This window comes from Stylophora pistillata, chromosome 3 (genome assembly GCF_964205215.1).
Source record: "Stylophora pistillata chromosome 3, jaStyPist1.2, whole genome shotgun sequence".
NCBI classification, from domain to species: Eukaryota; Metazoa; Cnidaria; class Anthozoa; order Scleractinia; family Pocilloporidae; genus Stylophora; species Stylophora pistillata.
The window spans coordinates 3,903,794-3,930,758 of NC_142521.1; the positions used below are offsets into that span (position 1 = coordinate 3,903,794).

The 26,965-nt window shown below is 38.9% G+C and overlaps 2 protein-coding genes and 1 pseudogene across 5 annotated transcripts; all 3 read left to right on the top strand.

The window, feature by feature from the left end:
• The first annotated feature begins 12,377 nt into the window (after positions 1-12,377).
• Positions 12,378-15,814, top strand: LOC148734156 (microfibril-associated glycoprotein 4-like). 3 transcript variants are annotated; one of them, XM_088752383.1, is made up of 5 exons: positions 12,378-12,498; positions 13,527-13,786; positions 13,875-13,989; positions 14,107-14,487; positions 14,698-15,814. In XM_088752383.1, exons 1-5 carry the CDS (start codon positions 12,393-12,395, stop codon positions 14,961-14,963), a joined length of 1,128 nt encoding a protein of 375 aa, XP_088608509.1. In that variant the 5' UTR covers positions 12,378-12,392; the 3' UTR covers positions 14,964-15,814. The 3 variants fall into 3 exon arrangements, with proteins under 3 accessions (XP_088608509.1, XP_088608511.1, XP_088608510.1); XM_088752385.1 differs by having other exon boundaries at positions 14,727-14,890; XM_088752384.1 differs by having other exon boundaries at positions 14,107-14,608; positions 14,698-14,819.
• On the top strand, positions 15,741-19,187 carry LOC148734157 (microfibril-associated glycoprotein 4-like; annotated as a pseudogene). The gene is made up of 6 exons (XR_015998492.1): positions 15,741-15,841; positions 16,237-16,563; positions 16,744-16,893; positions 17,025-17,147; positions 17,755-18,138; positions 18,604-19,187. The product of XR_015998492.1 is annotated as a microfibril-associated glycoprotein 4-like (transcript).
• Positions 19,188-20,785: 1,598 nt separating this feature from the next.
• Positions 20,786-26,589, top strand: LOC148734158 (microfibril-associated glycoprotein 4-like). The gene is made up of 5 exons (XM_088752382.1): positions 20,786-21,283; positions 22,721-22,977; positions 23,093-23,210; positions 24,145-24,525; positions 25,068-26,589. The coding sequence occupies exons 1-5, from the start codon at positions 21,169-21,171 to the stop codon at positions 25,325-25,327; spliced, it is 1,131 nt and encodes a 376-aa protein (XP_088608508.1). The 5' UTR covers positions 20,786-21,168; the 3' UTR covers positions 25,328-26,589.
• Positions 26,590-26,965: the final 376 nt, after the last annotated feature.

Below are 26,965 nucleotides of genomic sequence, written 5' to 3' on the forward strand. Positions count from 1 at the left end.
ACTGAAAACATTGAAACTAATTAAATTGTCTCTATAAGTCTTTTAGGTCTTGTAATCACACGTCTTGGTCGTTCACTGCTACTATTATCGCCACGCTTCATACTATCGGCAGGAACGGGAGTAATCTCTTGTGCTGGACGAATGAAGCGACGATTCCTCACTAACTGGGCTCCCTTAGTAGTTTCGACACTGTACGATCTCGGTTGAGACGCTACTGGCGTTTTGGTAACGGTTGCAGGAGTCCACTGATTATATTGGGGGTGAACCTGTACGTACACTCCTGATTTTGTGGCAATGAAGGTAGATCCCTTGCAGTTTTGTTGTAGTGTTCGCACACTTTGTTCTTGTCTTTCACCATTTGCTCTCGGACAACCTGGTAACTAGGATTCTGGATAGGAGATTTGGTTGGAAGTAATGCTCTGTATTTTCGTCCATTCAATAGCTCTGCAGGTGACGGTATGCTGGTAGTAAGGGGTGTGGCTCTATAGACCAACAAAGCTAAGTTTGGATCATGTCCTGCGGCTGCACACTTTTCCTTGCACTGCGTGACCGTCTGCACCATACGTTCGATAAAACCATTACTCTGCGGGTAACGAGGGCTAGACGTGATGTGGTCAAAGCGGTATTGGTTTGCAAAGGCAGCAAATTCCTTCGACGAGAACGGGGGACCGTTGTCTGTCATAACGGTTTGAGGTACTCCATATTCGCTAAACACTTGCTTCAAAATCTCGGTGGTAGTGTTCGCATTGGTGCTGCGTACCTTCCGGATCACGGGAAACCTACTGTAGTAGTCTGCTATCAGGAGGTAGGTAGTTGACTGAAACTACAAGAAATCAATTCCTAACTTCTCCCAAGGTCTTTGAGGAACTTCATGAGGTAACACTGTCTCGCGTTGTTGGCTCCTCGAGAACGTCTGGCACACTTCACAACCCTGTGCTGTCTGTAGTAAATCTGAGGTTATTCCTGGCCAGAATACTGCTTCTCGAGCTCTTAGTTGCATCTTCTCAAAACCAAAATGACCCTCGTGGATCGTTTGGAGGACTCCGCTACGCAATTTCTCAGGAACTATGAGTCGGTGGCCTTTGAACAATAGACCATTCTCTGCGCTGATCACTTCTCTGTAGCTCCAGTAGTCTACAAGAAGTGGGTGGGAATCTTTCTTTAATTCAGGCCATCCATTTGCTACCACTTGCATCAGTAAGCCGGAAATAGTGTCTTCTGCAGTTGCGCGTCTGAAATCTCCAACTCTCGTAGAATCGGCGGGGATTTCCTCTGTGAGCATGTGAACTGGGATGAAATCTTCCTCGTCTTCTCCTTCTTTAGGTGTTGGCTGAGGAGATACTCTGGACAGTGCGTCAGCTACGACATTATCCTTCCCCCTCAGGTATTCAATGTTTACGTCATACTGGGATAGTCTCAGCAATAGCCTCTGAAGGCGTGGTGAGTTACATACTATGGATTTCTTCAACACGCTGACCAACGGTTTGTCATCTGTTTGCACCGTCGCTGTGTATCCATACACATAATAATGAAATCTTTCAAGACCAAAAACAACACTGAGCAGCTCTCGTTCAATGTTAGAGTAAGATTGTTCCGTCTCATTGAGGGCTCTTGATGCGTAGATCACAGGCTTATCATCTTGGAGTAGAACTGCTCCTAAGCCTTTCTTGGATGCGTCTGACTGAATAACGCTAGCTTTAGACTGATCAGAGTATGCCAATACTGGTGCACTTGTAATCTCTTTCTTGATAGCCTCAAATGCTGTTTGTTGTGAGCTTTCCCAGGTAAAGAGAGTGTCCTTCTTACAGAGGGTTCTAAGCGGTGCTGTTAAATCTGCCAGTGCTGGACTGAACCGGTTTAGGTAGTTTACCAGTCCTAAGAAGCTTTGCAGATCTTGAAGGTTGTCTGGTGGTTTCATCCCTGTGATGGCTTGCACTTTTTTGGGGTCCATCTTGTACCCGGCTGGGGTAAGATTTCCTCGGAAGAATGTACAATCTTGAGACTTGAACACAAATTTGTTTGCATTGAAAGTGAGATTGTTAACTCTCGCTGTTTCTAGCAGGTAAATGACTGCAACGTCATGGGTAGTTTCTTCGTTGCCGTGGCAAAGGATATCGTCAACGATTCCAACGCTATTGGGGACACTTTTCAGTACTCTGTCGATTCTTTCCTGAAAGACGTCTCCTGATACCTTTAGCCCAAAGGGTAGGCGTAGCCATCGGTACTTGCCCCAGGGTGTACTGACAGTTGTCAGGTAACTGCTTTCCTTGTCAAGAGAGACATGCCAATATCCCGATTTCGCGTCAAGCAAACTGAAATACTTCGAAGTTGCTAATTCCGGTAGGATGTCATCGACTGTTCTGCTGTACCACTGATTCCTCTTTATCATTCGGTTGAGATCTTTTTGATCAAGACATAGCCGTAAGGAACCATCTGGTTTCTTAACTGGAACAATCGAGTTAATCCACTCAGTGTGCTCCCTTACTTCTTTAATGACTCCAAGCTGTGTCAATCTCTCCAATTCTGCTCTATAGGGTGGTTTTAGGCTGACTGCAACTTGGCGCGGGGGGTGTTGAACGGGGTTGTAGCCTTCCTTTAACTGGATACGATAAGGTCCACCTGGTAAAGTTCCTATGCCTTGAAACACATCGCCGTATTCCTGCAGTAACACATCCCCGTATTCCTGGTGTTTCTGGCTTTCTCTCCCTCCTCCTCCCCCTCGCTTTATCTCTCAGATCCTCCACCCGTCCAATATGGCGACTGAATATTTTCGCCGCACTGAATCCCGCACATACCAACTACCGCCTGCAAGCAGGCTATTCTTACGTGAAGCGACTCGACCCATACCTCCTTCGTCAATCATGCGATAGACATCTCGAACTCACAATCTTTTTGCCAAACTGATCCTACAAATCGTTTAAAATATGCACTATATAGATAGTATAAACTTGGGATGAAAAGTAAGACTAGCTCACGAACAAAATATATATGAACTCTTTACCGTCCGGCAAAAAACCTTATAATTTGGCCATACAAAACTTACGCTTACTTTGTTTGTCTTTATATGAATTATCCCTTACAATATTTGCAGTTTTGAGACACAGTGGGCTCAGACTTTGGGGTCACGTGACCAAGATCCTCCGCTCGTGTTTGGATGCGTTTAAATCGATTCGTTTTCTCGCGTTTATAAGTGTTTTTTTACGGTGGCCCACAACTGACACATCAAATTAAAATCACTCACATCAAATTAAAATCACTCACATCAAATTAAGATCACTCACATCAAAATAAAGTTACTCACATTGAATTGAAATCACTCACATCAAATACAAATCGGTCACATCAAATTGAAATCGCTCACATCAAATTGAAATCGCTCACATCAAATACAAATCGCTCACATCAAATACAAATCGCTCACATCAAATTTAAATCGCTCACATCAAATACAAATCGTTACATCAGTTGGTCAGCGGCTAGGTCAATGAATGCTATCCCCAATGTTTACTCGGCCTTCCACTTTACCGTCATTTTGTACAATCGTTCTTTTCCCAAAATCCCACTTTCACACTTGCAAGTCGATGTTGAGCCGAAATGGGTAACACTGGATCTCACCGATCGTCCATAATATACATGTAGAACATAAAATATGTGCAACATTTTTCTTACCTTTGTTCCAGGTTTTGCAGAATTTGCAGTTTTCGACATCGCTCCCACAAATAGTGCAATACATATTTGCTAGAATTCTGATCAATGAACCTAGTGTCAAGTCAGTGAACGATCGTACAAAACGGATTGTACATAATGGCGGTAAAGTGGAAGACGGAGTAAACATTGGGGATAGCATTCATAGACTTAGCCGCTGACGTATCGATGTAACGATTTGTATTTGATGTGAGCGATTTGAATTTGATGTGAGCGATTTGAATTTGAAGTGAGCGATTTGAATTTGATGTGAGCGATTTGAATTTGATGTGAGCGATTTGTATTTGATGTGAGCGATTTGTATTTGATGTGAGCGATTTGTATTTGATGTGAGTGATTTCAATTCAATGTGAGTAACTTTATTTTGATGTGAGTGATCTTAATTTGATGTGAGTGATTTTAATTTGATGCGAGTGATTTTAATTTGATGTGAGTGATTTTAATTTGATGTGAGTGATTTTAATTTGATGTGACAGTTGTAGGCCACCGTTAAAAAACACTTATAAACGCGAGAAAACGAATCGATTTAAACGCATCCAAACACGAGCGGAGGATCTTGGTCACGTGACCCCAAAGTCTGAGCTTACTGTGTCTCAAAACTGCAAATATTGTAAGGGATAATTCATATAAAGACAAACAAAGTGAGCGTAAGTTTTGTATGGCCAAATTATAAGGTTTTTTACCGGACGGTAAAGAGTTAAGATGTGAAAAGAAATTAAAAAAAGCAACAATAACACGCAAACGGTTGTATTTTTGACAGGAAAGAGTAGAGGACTGCAAGGCACATTAATTATCCAACACCCAGTAATGAGAGCATTTGAGAGCTTTATCCCCGTCAACAAAATTATGCTTAGTTTAGTTCGAACATTCTGCCGTCTTTGGAGGCCCATTGGTAATGACAAAGGAAACCAAGGTAGTTGAAAAACTTTGCAGGAATCTTGGCATGCGGCATTAATTTCTATAGAAGAAAAAAAATTTCTTACCGCAAGCGATATTGAATTCCATTAAAGTTAAAGCTTAAACCTCTAGTGTTTAAATTCTTCTTCTTTTGCAGATTAAGTTCTTTATCCTTTGCACCTTTTATCCCGTACCTCTATTAAACTTTGAGTCACATAATACTTGGCATGTGAATTTGTCAAGGAAGAATTGTTTCCAGTTAACATAAATAAAGACCGATAATTGTGAACGTCATTTGTGAAAGAAAGAGAGTTTTAAATGCGCCTTTGTTCAAATCGTTCATAGCTTTGTTAGCTAAGGCCCCCACAAGTTACCTCCACGGCCAAATTTTAAGTTTTTTCCACGAAGTTTTTGGAGAAGGCGAACTGTCGGGGAAAAACATGTCAGACACTTTTATCTATACTTCAAGCGAAAATTTATAGTTTGTGATTAAATGTAGCCTTAGAGTCCGTCTAAACTAAGCTGAAGAGATTTGAAATAGCTGCTTTATTTTTTTCTAGTCTGGACTGAAACGAGGCTTTTCTTCTTTTGGGACAATGGCTGCTGGTAATGCTCATTTCCAAGAAAGAAGACCGCGTTTCTGCCGCCGCGATTACACATTAATCTTCAATTTTACCCGAGTTTGTATAAACCAAATAAATCTCGTATGCTTTCCAGTGCGGGCAAATATCGGGTCTTTATTTTATGTTTCTTGCCTTATTTGGGCTGCAGAATCGTAATCAAAATCTTACTTAAATCCAAAATTTTTTTAGGGCTAGATAAATTCGAAATCCTGCACTTTGCCTTCTCCGGGCTGCAGTTCTAATTTTGTTTGAGGAATGCTCCTTACATGCCTTATCTTAATTAATTTTCGCCCCCCACAAATCAGCAGTTACAACTTTGCACAATGACAACGCATTAGAAATCTTTGTTGAAAAAGCTGTAGGCACTCGTATACTGTAGACGGATAATCGGGAAATGCGATGAACACACCTGCTCTATTTTGAAAGCCTCGGTAGGCGAAACCCTCTCATATGATGCTTTCAACACATCGAGAAAAAAATGTGTTTGTAATTTTACTGTCTAAGTTTGATGAATCGTCTAAGAATCGTCTCTTTCTTCGCGGTGTGTTACTAGCTAACACGTTAATATTATGCTGTTGTTCTGCTGGTAAGTTCTATTTTTCCACTTTTGACGTAGCTGTATATACTGAAAACGCGTGAAGTTCAAGATAAATCTGACAATCAGAGGCAACTTTTTTTCCCATTTGCACTTCAATGTATTTCATCTGTCCCATTTTTGTTTCTTGTTCTAACCTACTACTGTAATGTTTAACCTTATATATTACGCGGGAACATATTTGGGAGAATCATTTCAATCATGTCTTGCTGTGCCGCCTGTCAAGCATTTGGTTTGTTACCTTTTTGTTCACGAAAGCCTCTCTCAGAAGCGCCCTATTTCTGCAAAGAGTTTCAACCTTTGTATCATTGATTACCAGTGCGAGGAAAGAACCCCTAGGACCCCGTGTGCAAATTAATTCAAGATTTACTATTATTTTCACTTGTTTGTTTTTATTCAGTCCTCTCAGTTATCTCTTTAAACGCGGAGTTGGCAGTTTATAATCAGCTCGCCTTCAGTTCTATTCGTATTCAATCGTTTTTAAAATCACCCATGACGATATTTACGCTGATAGAAGAAATGCATCGTTGTACTCATCAAAAGGAATTGTATTTTAGTTTTGCTTTCGTTTTAAAATACACGATTTTTCTAACATTTTTGCAATGTTTATTCTATAATTGACCGCGCGAAGAATCATTGCTGGTAGCGCGAAAGGTCCTCCCATAAACAATTCGTCTGTTGTTTAGTCTATAGGATCAATAGAGTTTTTCTCTCCATACAGGTTGCCTATAACACAAACTAATCTGACTGATAATGCCAGGTAAATTCGATGTGACTGTGCCAAGACGATTTCCAAATCCCAACCTCTCTAAGACAAAATCTTTCCATTTTGCTCCTCCGTTTAAGTTCATCTTGTATATACAGAGGTTTTTGTAGACGCTCAAACTCGTTCCCGGATATGTCTTCTTTTGCTTCCCTCTTTCATCCCGTGAGACTGACAGGGAAGGCCACTATAGTAGATAAACTCATAGGGGCGCAAACCCGTCAGAACTGTCAACACCTAATTTTGGGAATTTTGGCTTTCTGTTCCTTTTACAGATGAAGAAATTCGCGGCATCGTCTTTAAGGAATCAATAACAAACAAAGAAACAATAACAATAAAAAACAAACAATAACAAACAAATGATCTCGTGATAATAAGAGCTAAGGTGACTAATGAAGAGGCCTGCAGAGTGATGTGTTATATGGAACCTAATTGTGTGTCCATCAATGTGGGACCTTTAAAGGAAGATCAGCGCATATGCGAGTTGAACAACGCCACAGATGAAGACCAATTTGTCAATTTTCTTGAGGAAAAACCAAGTTTCACCTACTCATCCATAATTGAGGTCGTGCTGTGTATATCAACATGTTTTCATTTCTTAAGAATTAATCTGGAGTCTGATATGTCCTGTAAACTTAACAGTTTTGCGTTTATTCTCTTAAACAGAATCCCTGGAGCAACAGCCCATCCGAGAACAATGGCACATGTCAGGCTGGATTCACCAGTAAAGGTTTTCGTTGTCTCTGTAAATATGGATTCATTGGGGAAAACTGCCAGTTTAACGGTAAAAATGACAAAGCTCTATCAACAACACTGGCCGGCTTCCAATACCGCTTATAACATGAGTACGCTCCTTTTTTGTGTTCTTCATCATTTTGTCTTTTGTTAGTTAGTTTTGTCGGTTTCACTCGTTAAGGTTCAGATTGTCACATACATGTAGCCTGCATAGCAAGCGTTTCCGTGCTGTTTACCGAGGAACGAGAGATTCTCGGTTTTACCCGCGCGAGAATTGAAACGAGAGCCAAAAAGTGAAAGAGGGGGGGGGGAAGGGAAGGAAGGAAACGCTTGCGGACAAACCCCTTCGATTTCTCTCAGAAGGTATTCGTGTCCTTGCGGTGTAAAATTATTGTAGCCAAGAACAGTATTTTTGTCCACTTGTACTTCAGTAACAATTTCCATGTCAGTTTCCATCCTATCAGGGACCTGTTTAATTTTAATCTCTTGCAATGAAAGTTGTGCACCTTTTCTCTCCTCGATTTGTGATTTCCAAACATTCACTTTTCCTTCAAGTTGTTTGCCCATTTCGGATTGCGGGCGGACCATTTGTTTTGGAGACATGGAGACTCCTAAGCGATTCAACCTTATCAGGTCATCGTGTTTTGCACCGCTGTGGAAAAGTACAGTAGAAATCCTGTGGTGCAACGCCGACGCCTTGGGATTTCGAAGCCTGCACATTTCTGCAGTTGCAGGTGCTACACCATTTGTAGCTGTTCCTTTAACTTTGAGATCGCTTTCTTGAATACCACATGCGCTAAGAACAAAGTGATAAACTAACGGAAAATTCGCATTTCTTCTAAGAATATTGTGTTCGAAAAACCAGTGATTTCTTCTGGCTTGTTAGAAAGCAACATGCTTTCAGATTTCAGGTTGTAGCCACGAGAGTTATTATTTTTTTTATCAGTTCTGTCGTTCGTCTTTGTTAATTGTAATTAGTGTAAATAGTTCTCGTCTCGATAGTTCAGTTCTGTATTTATTAGTTTGTATTTTTCGTGCTGTCAAAATGTAAATTAAGTTTGTCAGCGTTGTTTCATGTAATCGCCTTTGAGTATTGTGTAGCCTTGTTTAGTCTATTGTTTTAGCCTTTATCCGCTATATGACATCGTAGTTGTAATTTTCATTCAGTCGTTGTTATTCCGGAGTGCCGTACAGATCTTGTAAGTAGTTACGCTTTCGTTTGTATTTTCCTGTAGTTTTTCGTATTCCTTTCGTTGTATTTTAGTTTCGTTGGGTTTAAGTTCGCACTCTTAATTCTGTTTTTTTTTTGTGTTATGTACAAGTGAATTGTCGAGATTAAAAATAGGGTACGTATTTCAAACTGTGACAGAGTGTCAGTTACACAGGTATTCTGACATTTCATCAGAACCATTTTTATTGACAGCTTTTAGAATCTCGGGAAACAATTCTGAATGTTTTGCTCTGCTGTTAGCTGCTGCATGCCATTTTTTGTCACATACTTGCCTTATTAAACATTTAGTGGTCTCGTCACGGGGAATTCTTACGAGAGTATTTCCAGACTCGGTTTTAAAAACAACCTTGACTTGGAGGCCCCTTTCAGGAAGATCGTCTGTGTTCAAATACTGGTCAATATTATCGTTATTTTCCTTCTCAGATGCCTGAAGTTTCTCCTGCACAAATTCTAAAGTTTTCCGTGAAGACTTTCCTTTCTTTGTTTTGGTCGCCGGCGATAGCACTCGAACTGCTTTGCGGATCGGACTCTTTCCCTCTGGAGTGCCCAGTAAGCACTTGTTTGCTGAAGTTGACTTTGTTGGAGTTGCTGTAGCAAACTCGCTAACTTTACCTTGTAAAGATTGCTGGACGAATGAATACAGTGATCCAAGATTTCGAATCTTTCCTGCACAAGGATTACAAAAGCGACTTGAAAACTTGTCACATTTCACTACCTCGAATCCAGCTCTCTGAAGATTTTGCGCTAAGATATCACCCTTCCAGTCCTTCCTTTTAGACGGATTAAAAAGATTTTCCGTAGAAATATTACTATTACCAGATTTAGTAAGTAAGTAAGTAAGTAAGGACTTTATTTATAGAGGGGGACACGTAACAGCTGAAAAGCTGACAAACCTGTGGCCCTCTAACTAGATTATACAGCATTACAAAAAACTGATAAATAAATAAATATATAAATAATTACAAAATTCTATGATAGAAATAGCAGGATATATTAAAAATATTCAGAAAGATAAAATTAATTTATAAAAAATTAAAATTAGATAATGTGCTATTGCTTAATATTGTTTCAAAGTTGTCCAGGTTTAACTTTGACGCTACAATTCCATAGCCTACACTGCTCGTTGATTGTGCTTGCACAGCAAGCGTTTCCGTACTGTTTGAATTGAGAGCAAAGAAAGACCGAGGAACGAGAGATTCTCGGTTTTTTCATTTCTCGCGCAGAAACCGAGAATCAGTTGCTGTCAAACAGTACGGTTGCTCTCGTTGTTCTCAAACAGCACGGAAACGCTTGCTGTGCAGACTAGTTCATTGCGATTCGCTATTCCCCCAGCGTGATGCATAGGAAAAATTTTGACACTTTGTTTTGGTCCCACACGCGTCCTGAAAATTTCACTTCCGCTCGGAAGGCCAAGCATTTTATTGGTCTATTTATGACAGCTGTTGACAGGATCAATTGCCGACACGCGCGATCAAGCATGACAACCAGAGTGGGTGGTTTTCAAAATCGAGGGGTTTTGTCCGCAAACGTTTCCTTCCTTCCCTTCCCCCTCTTTCACTTTTTGGCTCTCGTTTCAATTCTCGCGCGGCCAAAACCGAGGATCTCTCGTTCCTCGGTAAACAGCACGGAAACGCTTCCTATGCAGGCTACATAAATGCGCATCAATAGTTTTAAAAAAATTGTGGCACTTGAATAGGTTTCTACTTTGGCCAATTTGCTCTCTTGGCCGTTTCTAAAAGCAGATTCGAATTTAAATTCCTAAACTGAGATCGACAAAGACTAACAACTTTTTGAAATCAAAAAGTTTTGTATCATCAGAATATTATTTGATCGTCCTAGTTAAGTTTTCGAGGGAGTTAGCGAAACTTTCTTATGTATTAAAATTGATAAATTTGAGTATTTTCATCTTCAAAAGAATAATGCTTCCATTTCCTTTGCCTCCTTGATCTTTGGAGCCATTTTGTTAAAAGATAAAAATTGCTATTAATGGAAAGTTTCAACTAATGTTATTTACATACTTATAACATACATGAAAAAATTACGCGCGTCTGATTGGCTGAAAACGAGTGCATTTTTCACGTAACATGACGGCAAAGTTAAACACGAGTGCAAAGTTGAAACACGAGTGCAAATTACAAAAAGTGCGCGTACTGTCAAAGTTTCGTCTGTCTTAACTTTCTGTGGTACGAGTTTCGTTTAATATAATCTTTCCTCAAAATCTTCAATTCTAAGATACACTATTACCTATGTTCACTCCTGCAACACATGCAACAGCATACCTGTCGAAACAATAAGATCTGAATAAAGGAAACTAAACGAAATGAAACAAAACGAAATACTACTGACGAGTTTGTAAGTTCTTCGGTGACGAAAATTGCGGCCAAGTGGATTCCTGACATGGATTCCTTTTCTAGCGTTAGAGACCCAATGAGTACAAGCGAAGCAAATTTTAAGGGTTTTTTTTTTAGCTCGAGTTGAGCCCTGGGTTGAGGAATCAATTTTTTCACCCACAAGATTATGTAGCGCATTATCAGGAATATCATCAAAATACCGGGATGTCATCAAAATACAATGGGCATTTCAATCCGTGCCACATTTGCCCTTTGAAATCCTTCTTCTATAAGCACTCTAATTTGGGTCTCAGTTACAATATACCTGGGATTTTGTGTTATTCCCGTACGGTTTACAGCTGTGGAGAGGGAATTTGCATGTCAATCTCAAAGTCTGCACGAAGTCTTCGAGCAGCAAGCGCCTCTCAAAGACTCCCTAGGGGTTTCTAACAGGTCTCTAAATCTCTCGCAAAAGTGACTCGACCAGGCCTTGATACCTCAACCTTGGGGGTGGCATGTTATGGCGGAATCGCAGGCATAAGTATTAAAAAACTGAATCTAACATCTGGAGTTAAATAAGTAGTTTGTAACGCTATATATGATACATGTCTTACACTTTCGTGCAATGTCTTTGAGTCAGTGTATGGCCTTTTTCTTTCATTAACGGCTGGTGACAAATGTGTCTTGTATCGTTGTAAAACTCGATTAGATTCAAATATTGAAGCGATGTAGCTCGTCGCCATCCTTGTACAAGGCGAGAAATCAAACATCGTAGAAAAAACTCTTGATCGCCATCACAATATACGGGCCTACAATTTGTTTCCGCTCGCTTGACTTTTATTATATGACTCTTGTAAACGTTGAAACAAAAATTCTTAGGGAACAGGCCTACAACAAGTCGTTGAGCTGGCTACGCCCTTGCAAGTGTTGCTGACTTCTTTGTAATTCCCTTTCCCCGCTCTGTTTACCTTACGACAACACGGAAACACGACGACTTTGTATGGCTCAGCTCCTGCCATCGCTTCAATCCCTTATACAGGGATTTTTGTCCAGTATTTTTCAATAAAGGCGCGTGGGGTCGTAAGGGTCATACAATAAGTACCGTCATGCATTAAACATGATTGGTCGAGAGAATTCAGTCATTATGCAATTGCGTGTAAAGTTGACATGACAAATGCAATATCTGCAGCAGATAATGCATTTATCATTTCAAGTTCAAAGTTTGCCTAGTTTGCAAGTCCCTCACCCATGTAGTATTCCCAAAATTTTGCAAACTCAGATAGAAATATCTTCCTTTTGCAGATTTTTTGTTTAAAAAACGTCTGAAAAACATTTATTGAATTCGGTTTCAAATGATATCTTGACTTATCAAACCTCGTGTCTGTGTTATCTTCATCAGCTTGCGGCCTCGGCAACCTCATCCAATAATTGCTTAATGTTTTTGAAACCCCTGCTGTTGCGTAAAGTTCACTTATTGATGATTCGTCGGACTGGAAATTAAAGGGAAACGAAAATGCGTTGTCTGGGTAATCAAATCAAAGGTGAAACTGTAGTCATCGCCGGCTTCCTTTGTACATTTCTTGGAACTAGTTTTACACCATGTCGTTGTTCAAGTATTGGTAGGTTTAACTTTGTCGCCGTAGGCATTGAGACACTCGGCCTTCCTGAAAAATCTTGCCTAGAATTTAACTAACTTTTCGTAATTCCTTTAGGCCAGACAACTTATTGAAAGAAATGATGATTTGGTTTTATCATCTGAGTTGACAATGTGAATTGCCACTGTAAAGATATGTCAAAGCTGATGTTTTTAGCGTTAGTCCTTCGTCAGGACGATTCGCATTCACGGAGGACTAACGTTCGAAACATCAACTCAGTTGATAAAACTCATTATCTTGAGATACCCCCCATCAGCGCAGCACCACAGTTTCTTTATAAACTTGGCCTAATTTTTAACTTTGACAAAATTTATACTATTCGCATAGATTATATGCTTGCGAAAATAGAGAAAAACTAAAATTGTTTCAAATAATATATGTAAAGAAATTTTTCTGATGTTTCTAAAACCTAGTTTTATAGGTTACTTAGCGATGCAATCAATCCACTTTGTTGTTAATTGGTAGAAGACTCTGGATTTGAATAAGAAGTAGATTATGGCAAGAAATTAAATTAGTCAATTACTAAAATTACAGGTTAAACAGGGGAAAAGTGCATTTTCTCATTGAATTTTGTACTCTTTCCCACAATTCGACAACTGTTGATATAATTTGAAATCTGGTATAACTCTTGAAGAGTTAATATCTTTAGCTGTTTCATATTTCCTATGCATGGCCATTGAAGCTTAGGTGTTGAAGCTGTCAATAATCGAAATGTTTCCTCAAGATGTTTGCTTAATTTTCTGAAGTTAATTTTACTGGAAAGATAACAAACGTGCTTTTTTTTTTAATTGAAGATAGTTAAAAGATTTTCCCTTCTTGTTCGAGCCTCCAAATAAGTTAAATGCAGCCGAAATATTATTTGTACGGGTTCAAAAGATAAAATTGAACTTCTGTAATGTTAGAAATTTTAAATTGAGATAAGTTTACATTACATTATTTCTCGCTCAGGGGAAGCTCGGGGTTAACTTATCGAGATTTTCTTCCTTTCACAGATGATGAAAGCCGGAACATCAATTTCAAGACTCCGATTCCAAATAAGGCACTGAAAAATCATGTGATTAAGCGTGCAGAGGTGCTTAATGAAGGGAGCTGCAGAGTAATGTGTTATATGGAGCCCAATTGTGTCTCTATCAATGTTGGACCTTTAGAGGGAGGGAAACATATGTGCGAATTAAACAACGCCACAGATGAAAGTCAGGTTAATGGCTTCTTCCTTGAGAATAAGCATTCCTTTATCTATCTGGCCATCGAGGTAAGACTTGCATAGTAGCGTTTTTACGTCGGTAGGGATGTACCCATCTTTGATGCGGACTCATTTCCTTTCATTTCTGCTCTGACAGAATCCCTGCATTAGCAGCCCCTGTTTGAAAAATGGCACCTGTCAAGCTGGATATACCAGTAAAGGTTTTCGATGTCTCTGCCGCACAGGATTTACTGGAGAAAGTTGTCAGTTAGGTACCAAAAAATTTTTTCTTTCTTTTGCTTCGATCATATAATTTCAAAATGTATACTCAAGAAAGTGTGATCTAACCTAGTTTTTCATGCTCTCGTGTTACCTTTTTATTGTATCAGTTTACAGAAATTGTGCTGAAATTTACGAGTCTGGAGGAAGAAGAGACGGCGTGTACACCATTAGGCCAGATGGTTTGTCCCTCTTTGATGTATTCTGTGACCAAACAACAGCTGGTGGAGGATGGACGATGTTTCAGAAGAGATTTGAGGGCTCGGTTGATTTCTACCGCTACTGGAACGACTACAAAAGTGGCTTTGGTGACGTTGACGGTGAATTTTGGCTGGGACTGGACAAAATTTACCGCCTGACTTCAGATGACAACAACATGCTGCGTGTGGACTTGGAAGACTTTGACGGGGATACTCGTTATGCCGAGTATAACATGTTTGGTGTTACGAGTGAAAGTGACAAGTACAGGCTCAACATTGGCTCCTACTCGGGTAATATAATGAGGTTTTCACCACCAACAACCTACAAACGAATTGTTAAAGTCATTGGTATAACCAACGAGTAGAACAGAACGACTTTACCGGCTCCATGTCCAGTTTGCCTCAACTATTAGTACGTGAGGGAAATTAAGCTTTTACAAAGATTGTGAACATCGACTTAATTTGATTAAAAGTTTTTTGATTGCTTGATTTGAATTTCAGGAACCGCTGGTAACTCACTCGCATATCAGAATGGCCAGAGGTTTACTACTCAAGATCAAGATAACGATGGTAGTGACAGGGCAAACTGTGCTGTTAAATTTAAAGGAGCCTGGTGGTACAATGCATGTCACAGGTCCAACCTGAATGGCGCGTATCATCATGGACCTCACTCCTCTCGTGCTGTCGGAGTGAATTGGTCTAAATTTAGGGGATTTCGTTACTCGCTGAAAAGGACCGAGATGAAAATAAGACCGATGGATTTCTGAGCTTTGAAGCCTCGACTGCACAGTCTTAAAGAATAAGTGACCTCACTTAAGACTTTAATTTTGCACTAAAATCTTCTGGTTTGTCATTAATACTCCATCTTCCAGAAAAAGAACTATGACATTTTAAAGAAACATTTCCCGAAACTTTTGGTGAGAGATTCACAACCGTGACACAACTGCAGCAATTCGCAGTCGCGAGCGGCCTCCAAGATTCCTGCCCTTGAATTAATTAAAATAGCTAAAAGTTTTGAAAGGATAGGGGCTTCCTGCCAAAAGTTGTGTAAAAATATCTTCTTCTGACTCAATTTTCCCTGTACAAAATCGTGTTGCTGTAGGCTGAAATTTGCCTTTATCCTTTCATGTTTGCACCACGCGTCAAAGCCAGTTGAGACATCAAGTCGCAGAGTCGACGTGTGGGTTAACTATTCATACCATGAACAACATCCAACTCGTTATTAATGCGCGGACTGTAAACATCAACTCAGCGAGAATATCTTGTCACAGTTTGAAAACTTTTCAATTGCAGTAAACAAAACGTTTGTTTAAAAAAAAGCCTTGTAAGTTGATGGAGTTAAGGCGGGCAATTCGTGAGACTGTCGGCATAAAAATACTTGACACCCTTACTTAACAAGGGCATGGACTTCTACAGCGCAAGAATGCTGAGTAAATTAACTGCTATAGACTAGATATTTCATAAAGTTGACCTTCCCAAAGAAACACCTGCTTTTAAATGAGTTGTTACCTAGTAAAACGCAGCCGTATATCGTTATCAAGAAGATTGCAACAGCCTGAAACTTTATCCATGACTATGTTTACAGCGTTATTCTCTTCTTCTGTAAACTCGCTTGAAGTCTCGTCTTTCATTCTTCCTTGTTCAGGTATGTCTTTAACATTTTAAAAAATAGAACATTCTTCATTAAGTTATCAGCAAGGCTTCATAAAGCTAATAACAATCAAAACTTGAAAGGTAATAGGAAAGTTTTGAGTTTTTTGCCCCTGATTTTTGAGTTTTTTTTTCTAGCCGGTGAGTTGATACCAAAAGAAGTAATTTATTGTTGAACATAATCGCAAGAATTAGTGTACAATTTGTTGTCTAGTACACCTTCACGAGAGAAAAGATGTCCGAAATCGTTGCGGTGCAATAAAAAATTATATGATGTGGCAGGGAATCACAAGGTTTTTAAATCACAAAAAAGGTAGTGGACCGAAGAATTCGTTGTCGTCCATTATTTCTTCGCTTGAGCTAATGTATAGCTTTGTTTGGATTATCTAGGAGATGGAATAACTAGTTAAATGTCGCCTGAGGTGCTATCTTTCTTCTTCGCCGGCTTCTTGATGGGTATTGTAGCTGCTGGCAAACAATGCAGGCAAGAAAGGAGCATAAGTGGAATGGCTCTGCACGGATTTGTTTTAAAAAAGTTTTCAGTAACAGCCATCCACGAGTGTGACATCTGCTGCGAAAGAGAAATCAGATGCCAGAGTTATAATTACGTAGTAGGTGAAAAGTCTTGTGAACTGAACAACCGGACTAAGGACGCGAGACCTGAGAATTTCCGTTCAGATCCTGATAGGGTTTACATTCGACGCCTAAACGGCAGGGGTATGTAAAAATCTAAATCCCCCTATTTTTAATATTCATAAATCTTAGTTACACTACCATTTCAGTTGTTCAAAGAAATCGTCGCGATCCTAAACTCACTTAACAACACACTCGTGTGGAAATGAGTGCTGATTAGAAACCTGTTTGTAAAACTTACGCGTTTTGAAATCACTTTGACAGCCTCCTTGGGATCCATTGCAGAGCTGCCTGGAGAGTCATGTCGGGAAATAAAGTCGAGTGAAGGGAGAGACGTTTTTAGCAACAACTACTGGTTACATCCATTTGGAAGTGGAAAAGCTGTTTTGGTTCACTGCAACATGGAAATGGAAGGTTTTTGAACCCAATTTGTCTGATCTATAATGGACTCTTCATATTTTCATTTATATTATTTTGTGTTTCTTCAAATATAATTACTGTTATTGTTCGAATATAATTACTATTATGTCTCTTTTTACTTCCAGATATCGATGAATGTATCACTGGCAATCATGACTGCCATGTGAATGCCACGTGTATCAACACCATTGGCTCGTATAATTGTACATGCAAGGAAAGATTTACTGGAGATGGAAGCATGTGTTCAGGTGCCGTGTCGGACAATCGCAACATGTTTTTCAAGTTTCTGAGTTCACGAGTTAACTTTGATGAAAAAAAAAGGAAGCATTGAGTTATATTGAAGGAAGAAAACACTTTCCTTTAACTCGAACGGATTCAATTGTTAGGAATCAGGTTAGTGAGAAAATTTGTCAGAATTTGGAAGTGAATCAGATGGACTGAAAAGTTGATATGTCCTTTTCATTGATCATACAACATAATTTCTTGTGTTTTTTTTTCCACTTTAAAGATAAATTTACCATCATAGAATACAGTTTCAAATATTGTTAAATAGAGTCCGAAAAGGGGAAAGGTCAATGATTTAGCCATGTAGATTCAATATACGGCAAATCATAGCAATTTTTTTTTAATCTGATGCAACTACTTATTCCCGAAAGTTTAACGGTTTCTTTTGTAAGGAAATAACTGCTGAGAGCCGTTCATTTTTGCTCGAAACCGATGGCGAACAAAATCACAAGCACTTATTAGAATCGTTAAATTGATCGTTGAAGCTTCAGTTGAAAGGTGTCTCTGTTTTAACTGTTCATTAAAACTTAGAAAATTGATAGTTATCCAAATTGTTCTCCTGATTAATAGCTTTCAAGGAAAACTGTGGTGAAATCTACAAATTAGGTAATACAACTGACGGTGTGTACACCATCAAACCTGATAACATATCCGCTTTTGATGTACTCTGTGACCAAACAACAGCTGGTGGAGGGTGGACAGTGTTCCAGAAGAGACTGGATGGCTCGGTTGATTTTTATCTCAACTGGACCGACTACAAACATGGTTTTGGTGACTTGAATGGTGAATTTTGGCTCGGACTGGACAAGATTCACCACTTGACCTCAGATAATAACAACATGCTGCGTGTAGACTTGGAAGACTTTGAGGGGAATACTGCTTATGCTGAATATAACATGTTTGGTGTCATGAGGGAGAATGACAAGTAGAAGCTGATCCTTGGCTCCTACTCAGGTAGTCAAAATTTTCTCCATTATTGCAAGAGGAGAGGAAGTGTGAAAATAAGTAAAGGAAGATAAGGGTACGGTTTTCCACTGGTGGCTAATTCCTAAGCTTACCCAAATGCAATCCTGGACGGCGCTCACCAGAACTAGAACATCAACAACGAACTTCATTAAAATTATCATAATGAAACAGTGACAATTTTTTCCTCCTGGCCCACTTATAAGGAATGCTTGTCTAAGTCTTTAAAAATCTGTATAAAAAGGCAAACAACTCAATTTACGTTCTGCCGTAAATCGCAACAGTAATTATAATTATCATATATTAGTAATGGAGATAATGCTAACGATAATGGTAATGATAATGATGATGGCAATGTTAATGATGGTGATGATAATAACGATGCTATTTGACGCTAAAGATCTGTATTCTAGACCGAAAAGAATCTCACTTTTTGTTTTTGAATTGACATGTCAGGAACTGCGGGTGACTCATTCAGCCTTCACAGGGACCAGCCATTTACCACCAAAGATCATGATAACGATAACTACGCAAACAACAACTGCGCTACGAAATTTAAAGGGGCCTGGTGGTACAGCTTCTGTCATAACTGCAACTTGAATGGCTTGTACCATCATGGACAGCACTCCTCCTATGCTGATGGAGTGAATTGGTATCACTGGAAAGGAAATGACTACTCTTTAAAGAGAACCGAGATGAAATTTAAGCCAGTGGATTTCTGAACTGTTATTTCTTTACATGGATCAAGTACAACTATATACCTAGAAGATTTACAGGGGTCAGTTCTATAAGCTTTCTTCTGTATCTGGTAGTGCCTCGGTTTTTCGGTTGCGAACTGATACCGAAAGTATTTGTTGTTTTCAATAAATAAAAAAAGAAAAGGAAAATGAACGATAAATTATCAATTTTTAGGTCAGAGCGAGACTCCAGAAACATCAACAGATTATTTGCAGATAATGGATTTGAATATTTAGTCATAGTCCTACAGTTTTTCTATTGTATTTCCTGTGTGTGGCCTTATAAATTTGATCTTATTTTCAGCTTCTAATTTTGATTCAGTGACCAAATAACCAAACAGAGCAAGAATGAACCGAGACTTTAACTTCAAATATTTCAGAAATACTTCAGAAAACAAAAAGTACAATTCTATGATGAACTTTGCGATGTGTTTTCCATACTTGTTTCCAAAGTAGCCTTGATCACGGTAAACGCCTCGAAAATTTCACTAATTGCTCTTTGGAACGGCAGGATGCTTAGACGTCAAGGTCCGAACGCTATCAGCAGTTAGATTTTCCACTTTTTATCTATTTATCCGTTTCAAAGAAAATTGGTTGAAAATGTACTAGCTAACAAATTCTCTTCATAACGGTGATTTGTTAATATATTTTTTGTGTTAGAAGGAAGCTGGATACAATGGTTACCAGAAAAAAAAAACATCGCTTTATATGAAGTATTCGCTCATGACAATCCCGTCAATTTCCTTGATTCGCCTACAAAAAAAATCACCGCCAGATAATTCCGTTTTCAAGTGATGAAAAGGAAATAACAACATCTTACAATGGTCCATTATCTGATAAAATATTTTGCCAACAGAATATCGGGATAAATGATTAAAAAAAACAAAACAAACTGAGTCAAATGTAAACACCCGCTTTTTAAGAAATGGTCAATCTTCAGATTAACGTGAAAACAGGTATTTTAATTATTTGGTGAAGATACAAGCATGCATAGTCCCCCGGGGGGGACACCCATATGTAACAGACGGCGATGCTCGTCGGAAATTTTAAATTTAACCTCTAAAGGAGACCATCTAGGCGTGGCTTAAGCAAATTTTGACCCCTAAAAGAGACCGCTCATGTTCATGCATTGTCTCTTTGGCACTTCGTAAAATAGAAAACTAGTTAATGTCGAGGTAATAAGGTAAACAAAACAAGTTAAAAAGAAAATTTTACTTCTGTTTCTCTTCGCGTCATTCTGTATTTCTTCGCGGATCTCTAAACGAGACCTTGGCGGCTTAAAATATTGGCGCTTTGGCTGGAACACCCTAAGCGAGACCAAAATCCAAAATTTACACCCCTAAGCGAGACGACGAGCATCCCCGTCTGTTTCATATGGGAGTCTCCCCCCGGAGCATAGTCACGATAACATATTTTGCGATGAATCATGATATTTTCCCTTATGGCGATGAAGCGGAAGCTTGTCCTTGCAGGTATCACTGATTGACATCCTCTATATTTTACTATAAAAAGCTTTCCCAACGTGTTCTTGTTGTGCTGGTGCCGGTTTATAATTCGCTTTCGTCTCATTTTTATGGCGCCAGTCTCTACATTTCGTTCTCTTTGTTCCCTTTAGTTCTAATTAAAAGACACGGTTTGTAAGCCTCTAGTTTCTTGAGGCAATAAATCTTAAACAGTCACATATATCTAGCTTAAAATGCTCTCGACTTTGGAAAAAACGTTCATAGTTGCTGTTAGTAGTGCTTGCCGCAGGAGAAAAACTACGTAAATGCGCATATTTACAGACTAATTATCTCCGTTTTCACCTGACCCTTCATGGTCTTCACGCCATGCCCATTTATTAAAGGATAATACTTAAGATCAGAATATAACAATCATAGATACAGCGGAGAGATTGACGTGCAATCGTTTCTTTGAGAATAGTTGCGTTATTTTCGTTGTAATTTATTTTACTCCTGCAAACTGGGTGATGTAACTGATCAATATTTTATGAGAACTTTAGAATTCAACTGTCAAGTGATAAAAGTTTAACTGACATTTTAGAACGAGCACATTAGCCAACAAAATCGACACTTTTAGGCGGACATAATTTTGTGCGTCTTATTTTCGGGGTAGTGAAGCTTTCGTTAAAGAAGACACAGCCAGTAGATTGAAAATGTACTCCTGATTAAGAAAGATATCATCGAGTGTAATAAGAGAGTGTAATAAGAGAGTGTCATCGAGTGTGATAAGAGGCGCTTTAATCGTTTGGTGACGACTCAAACATGATCATGGAAATATTATCATGAGCCGTATATTTCAATTTATAGCGATGGAGCTCAATCGTGATCTTGCAGCCATGATGAGCATTCTCTACATTTTACTTGGAATAACTCTCCCTCCGTGTTTCTGTTGCGCTGGTGAGTATAAATTCACTTTAAACTCAGGTTTTTCCCCTCATAACTTTCTAATCGTATTCCTTTAATTTTCTTTCCTCGAATGCGAGTCACAAACTGCTCCGCAAATGCGAATCTTTGGAAAACCAGAATCGTGCCATAGAAATTAAAGGCTGCCCCTTTCTGAAGCTCTAAATGATTGCTCCTAGGCAATTTTGTAGGAGTTGTGCGCGTCAATACTAATGATAACGTCATACTAGGTAACTGATATGAATTGAACAAATCGACGGTGGTTCAGCGTGGTCTGTACTCGGCTGCGCCTCCTGAAACCTTAACATTTTGACCTCTGCGATAAAGAATATCGTTGTCGATAAGAGTACAGACTAAGCTAAACTACCGTCGGTTTGGTTTTTCACCACAATATCGTCATCAAATAAAATGATTTTTTTTAAATGCGTGACACGTTGCGTGAACGTTGACGCAGCGTTTTCTGCACCCTTAACAACGGCAAATTAATATAATAACAAATAAATAATTTATTACATTTAATATAGCGCTTTAACTATTGAAATATTCTAAAGCGCTGTACAATATTAAAAGCTTTCTTAAGAAGAAAGATAAGTCTTCAACTGTACTTTAAAAAAGTCAAAGTTCATATAGTAGCTAAGGCTATGAGATGACATAAATAATACTAGTAATAAGAATATAAAGTTACAAATTAAAAGCTTTCTTAAAATTTAAGTCTTCGACTTTACTTTAAAAGAGTCAGTGTTCCTACAGCTTCTAAGACTAGATGGCAAGGCATTCTATACTGTTGGTCCAGCATGGGAAAAGGCTCGATCGCCAAAAGTCTTCCGTGTCACCCTAGGGATTAGCAGCAATGTTTCAGGCCGCAGGTTGTATCTAGTTCTAGGCTTTACAACAAGTAGTTCAGATATTTATTGTTGTGCCAGGCCATTGAACGTTTTAAAAACTAAAAGCGCAATCTTAAATTCTACTCTAAAATTTCACCGGCAACCAGTGAAGTTCCTTAAGTACCGGAGCAATATGAGCAGACTTAGGAATCACTAAGCATGTAACCCGAGCCGCCGCATTAAGAACTTGTTGAAGTCGATCATATTGATATTGCGGAAGCTTATACAAAAGAGCATTGCAAAAATCTAAATGTGATGTAACAAACGCATGAATTAAACACTTTGTTGATTCTGCAGACAAATATTTCGTAATTTGCCTAATATTATAAAGCTCCCCAAATGCCTTACTACACATATTGGCCAAACAGATTGCGACATTACTGCCAATTGTGATAAAAATAAGAATTATTCAAGTTTTAACATGATTGCCTGAGTTACAAAAATAGGATCGCATACTGTGCCTTCTTACTTCCATTATAGATGGCAAAAGTTCCTAGTAATAGATTTGAAAAACATCAATGATGTTCATTACCTTTGTCTCCTACAGGTGGCGATTTTCGCAACATCATATTCAGGGAACCAATATTAAACATGGTTTTAAAAAATTACTCCTTTAAAAGCTCAGAGGTACTTAGTGAGGGGAGCTGCAGAGTTATGTGCTATATGGAGCCTAATTGTGTGTCTATCAATATTGGACCTTTGGATGAAGGAAAACACAAATGCGAGTTGAATAACATCACTGAGGAAAACCATGCTCCATTTCTATTGGAGAATAAACCAGGTTTCACATATCTTGCAATCGAGGTAACATTTCATATTCTGATCAAACTGAGGGAAGTCAGACATAAAAGATGTGTCATTTCAGGTTATTATGGAATGAGGGAAAAGTTGCACAAAGCCTACTTTGTTTTTCCAACAGAATCCCTGCAGCAGCAGTCCATGTTTGAACAGTGGCACCTGTCAAGCTGGATTCACCAGTAAAGGTTTTTGTTGTGTCTGTCGAGGTGGATTCACTGGGGAAAAGTGCCAATTAAAAGGTGAAAAAAATTGATTGTGTGGGCTGCCTACCTTCGTGTGCTACGCGAGGAAGTGCTCATTAAAGATCCAGATTTGACTTTCGAGAACGATCCACTGAAGCTCAACTAAAACGAAAAGTATATTACCGTTTTATCGAACAAGTTAACTTTTAGGGAAAAAATGGTAGCGATTAATGTTCAGAGTTAAAAGTCGTATTAGCCAAAGCAATACGTAGGAAAGCAAGCAACAAGCAGACAACATCAAAACATTATAAATGCGATGAAATATTTGGTTAGTCAGTTAGTTAGCCCGTTCAGTTTGATTTAGTCATTCGCTTACATTTAGAATGTAGTTACTTTATGAATTCGAAGTTCGAAGATATTCAGGTTTAAGCTGCTGTGACGAGTTTCCAAATTGCGACAGTCTTGTGTAACTACCACAAGTGAATGTGCCTAGTTTGTTTATTGACTTTAATTTGGACTCACCCGAAAGTTCTTGTTTTGGCTAATGCAGTGAGAGGTCGATTTAGTTGATCGAAAGCATCATGAGTAAGTACTTTGTTGTTCGCGAAATTATTTGGCTGGGGAGTCAACCCATAGTGAATAAATAAGCATGTTCTCTAAAGCTCGCTTAAAAGACTAGAGTGAAGAGAGTAGAAAAGGGAAGAATGTGGACTGTGTGAAGAAGAGTAGCGTCAGAAGTCCGCAGTTAAAGTGATTGTTTAGCAGCACAAGTCAGTGAGTAGTATTTAGTGAGAATAAAATTGTGAGAGCCTAACAGGTTAACCAGTTACTTAGGATAAGTAGAATTCGAATTGTGTGTTGGATAACCGAGTAATTAAAGAAAGAAGAAAAAGACAGTTCGCGAGTCTTGGTGCCTTTCGCCAAGCGTGTGTGGTCTACATTTAATAGTGTAACATAAACTTAATGAAGCTCTTTTTTAAATAATTTTCAGTCGGAAGAAACTGTGCTGAAATTTACAAATCAGGTAACACAACTGACGGTGTGTACACCATTAAACCTGACAGCATGCCTGCCTTTGAGGTATTCTGTGACCAAACAACAGTTGGTGGAGGATGGACAGTGTTCCAGAAGAGACTGGACGGCTCGATTGATTTCTTCCGCCACTGGAACGATTACAAAAGTGGCTTTGGTGACCTGAATGGTGAGTTTTGGCTCGGGCTGGACAAGATTCACCGTCTGACCTCAGATAATAAAAAGGCGCTGCGTGTCGACTTGGAAGACTTTGAGGGGGAAACTCGATATGCTCAGTATAACATGTTTGGTGTTAGGAGTGAGAATGACAAGTATAAGCTGATCCTTGGTTCCTATTCAGGTAAAACAGTAAATTTGGCTATCATTATACGGAGCGGGAGGCTTTAGTGACATAATCAGTGTGTTATCACTTGAACCTATTCGGAAGTAGCAGCTCTCGATGAAGGAAAAATTTTCGGATAAATTGCCATTATTACTATAAACTATGAACATCCTCTAAGACAAAAGGGAATATGATCAAGCAAGAGAAAAAAAAACATTGCTTTAGCTAGACGCGTCAGAACCTTCTCAGAACCCTCACCAGAATCTTCAAGTATACTTTCACGTTGAGCCATTTTACTATACCCTCGCCCAACTGTTTGCATCCCGAGAGTCCGAGGATAAAGGATCCATCCAAGTTTGATTAGCATATCTTTTTTTGTCTAACCAAACACTACAACCTTTTCTAATGGTTTCATAGAGTAAAGCTTCGTACTGTATTAACATTAATTTTTAACTATTCAATATTAATATAATTAGAATGAATTGTAGATTTTGTGTAATACTATCAACTTGAATTCCCCCATGTTATGCATAAATGTATGACAAGATTGAATCTGTTAGGATCTGCTGGTGATTCTCTCTCTTATCATCGTGATCGGCCTTGGAGCACTCGGGATCAAGACAATGATGAGTGGAAAAAAAACTGTGCACAGAGGCGCCACGGAGCCTGGTGGTATGTCAGGTGCTACCACTCTAACCTGAATGCCAAATATCATAACGGAAGCTCCTCCAATGGTTATGGAGTGAACTGGAAAGGCTGGAAGGGACAAAACCATTTGCTGAAGAGGACCGAAATGAAAGTGAGACCAGTGAATTACTGACTTCCACGACTCTTTAAATTTAAACCGCATTTTGCGGTTAACAGCATATCCACTCTACAATTGAAGTTAGTATTTATAGATTCGTACATTGTACAGGCGAGAGAACTACTAGGTTCACCCACCTAAACCAACCCCAACCCCAACCCACCCATCCCTCCCCAGGGGAGGACATCCATCACACAGTAATCTGTGAGTGGGAAATTAACGTCTCCTACCCCTAACCCTGCAGGAGAGGGACCTCCATTTATTCGTCCCTATCCGAGAAGACTAGAGTATCTAACCATTTGTTGATGGTATAGAAAGGTAGCATATTCTTCTCAATTATTTTAAGACCTTGAGTGTTGGTCCGGCCGAGGTTCGAACCCGTCGACCTCCCGCACAACAGTCCAGCGCTCTATCCATTGAGCTAACTAGGAAGTTAGTAAAAAGCAAGAGTTATAATTTAATTTGTTTGGTTAGTAGGCTAATGTATGAGTTCTTTCCTTAATCAATAGCCTATTTTACACCAAGCGGTGTAGATGCTTATAATCCTTTAATAGGAAACTTTCATCACATCACTGTGTTTTTCAGAAAGGGCCTAACTTAGATTAAAGGTAGTAAATCAGACTATATACAGCAAAATGAAAGATGTCTAGAAATAAAAAAATAGAATAAAAACTAAATTAAAATTTGATAAAAAGGCCCACAGTTTAAATACAAGAAGAATTAAAATAAAAAGCTACTAAATATGCTACGCTTAAAATTTACGATGTAAGTGGCATTTCTAATGGTTTTATCTAGGTTGTTCCAATCTTTCAGAGAGTAATAACACAATCTCCGTTTACCCCAATTTTTGGTTACAAGGGGTAGTCTGGAAAGCATGTTTCTATTTCTTTTGTTATTACTATGAACGTCCATGTTTGCTAGTAGCTCCATTGAGTGATCCATAGGGCATTTAATACACTTGTAAACATATTTACAACGATGATGAATGAATGAATGAAAAACTTTATTTAAGTGTCTATGTTTTTAGCTATAAGCTAATGGGGGACACTAAAAAATTTAAAAGTCAAATACATTTACATATGTAGATGATAGTTATTTACAGTAGATAATTAAAAAGATTATAAAGTTATTTAGTTAAGTTTTAAATTTCAACGAGAGTTGAAAGGTCGACTTTTCTTAGTCTTCTTGAACGAATTTAGAGTTTCTATCGTTCTTAGGTGTCTTGGTAACTTCGACCAGATGAGAGGTCCCATATATTTAATAGAATTCCTACCAAATCTTACAGTTTCGAGTCTTGGCAGTTCAAAGTCACTGTTCCGTAAATTATATTGAGTGTTCTTTATATTAAATAAGTCAGAAATATTCTCAGGTACGAGACTGTGCTTAACTTTAAACATCAAAGTGGCAATGTCTTGTAGGCGCCGATTGTTCAACGTCGGTAGTTTGGCGCGACTTAGCAGTTCTTGATAGGACGCTGATCTAGTTTTGTACACCGCCCTAAGTGCTCGCTCCTGAATCCGCTCAAGCTTTCTCCGATCCGATGCATTACAAAAGTGCCATACTACATTACAGTAGGTTGGATGGGGCAGAATTGAAGACCTGTAAAGTGATAGTTTAGCATTACAGGGTATCAAATTGCGTAGCCGCACTAGG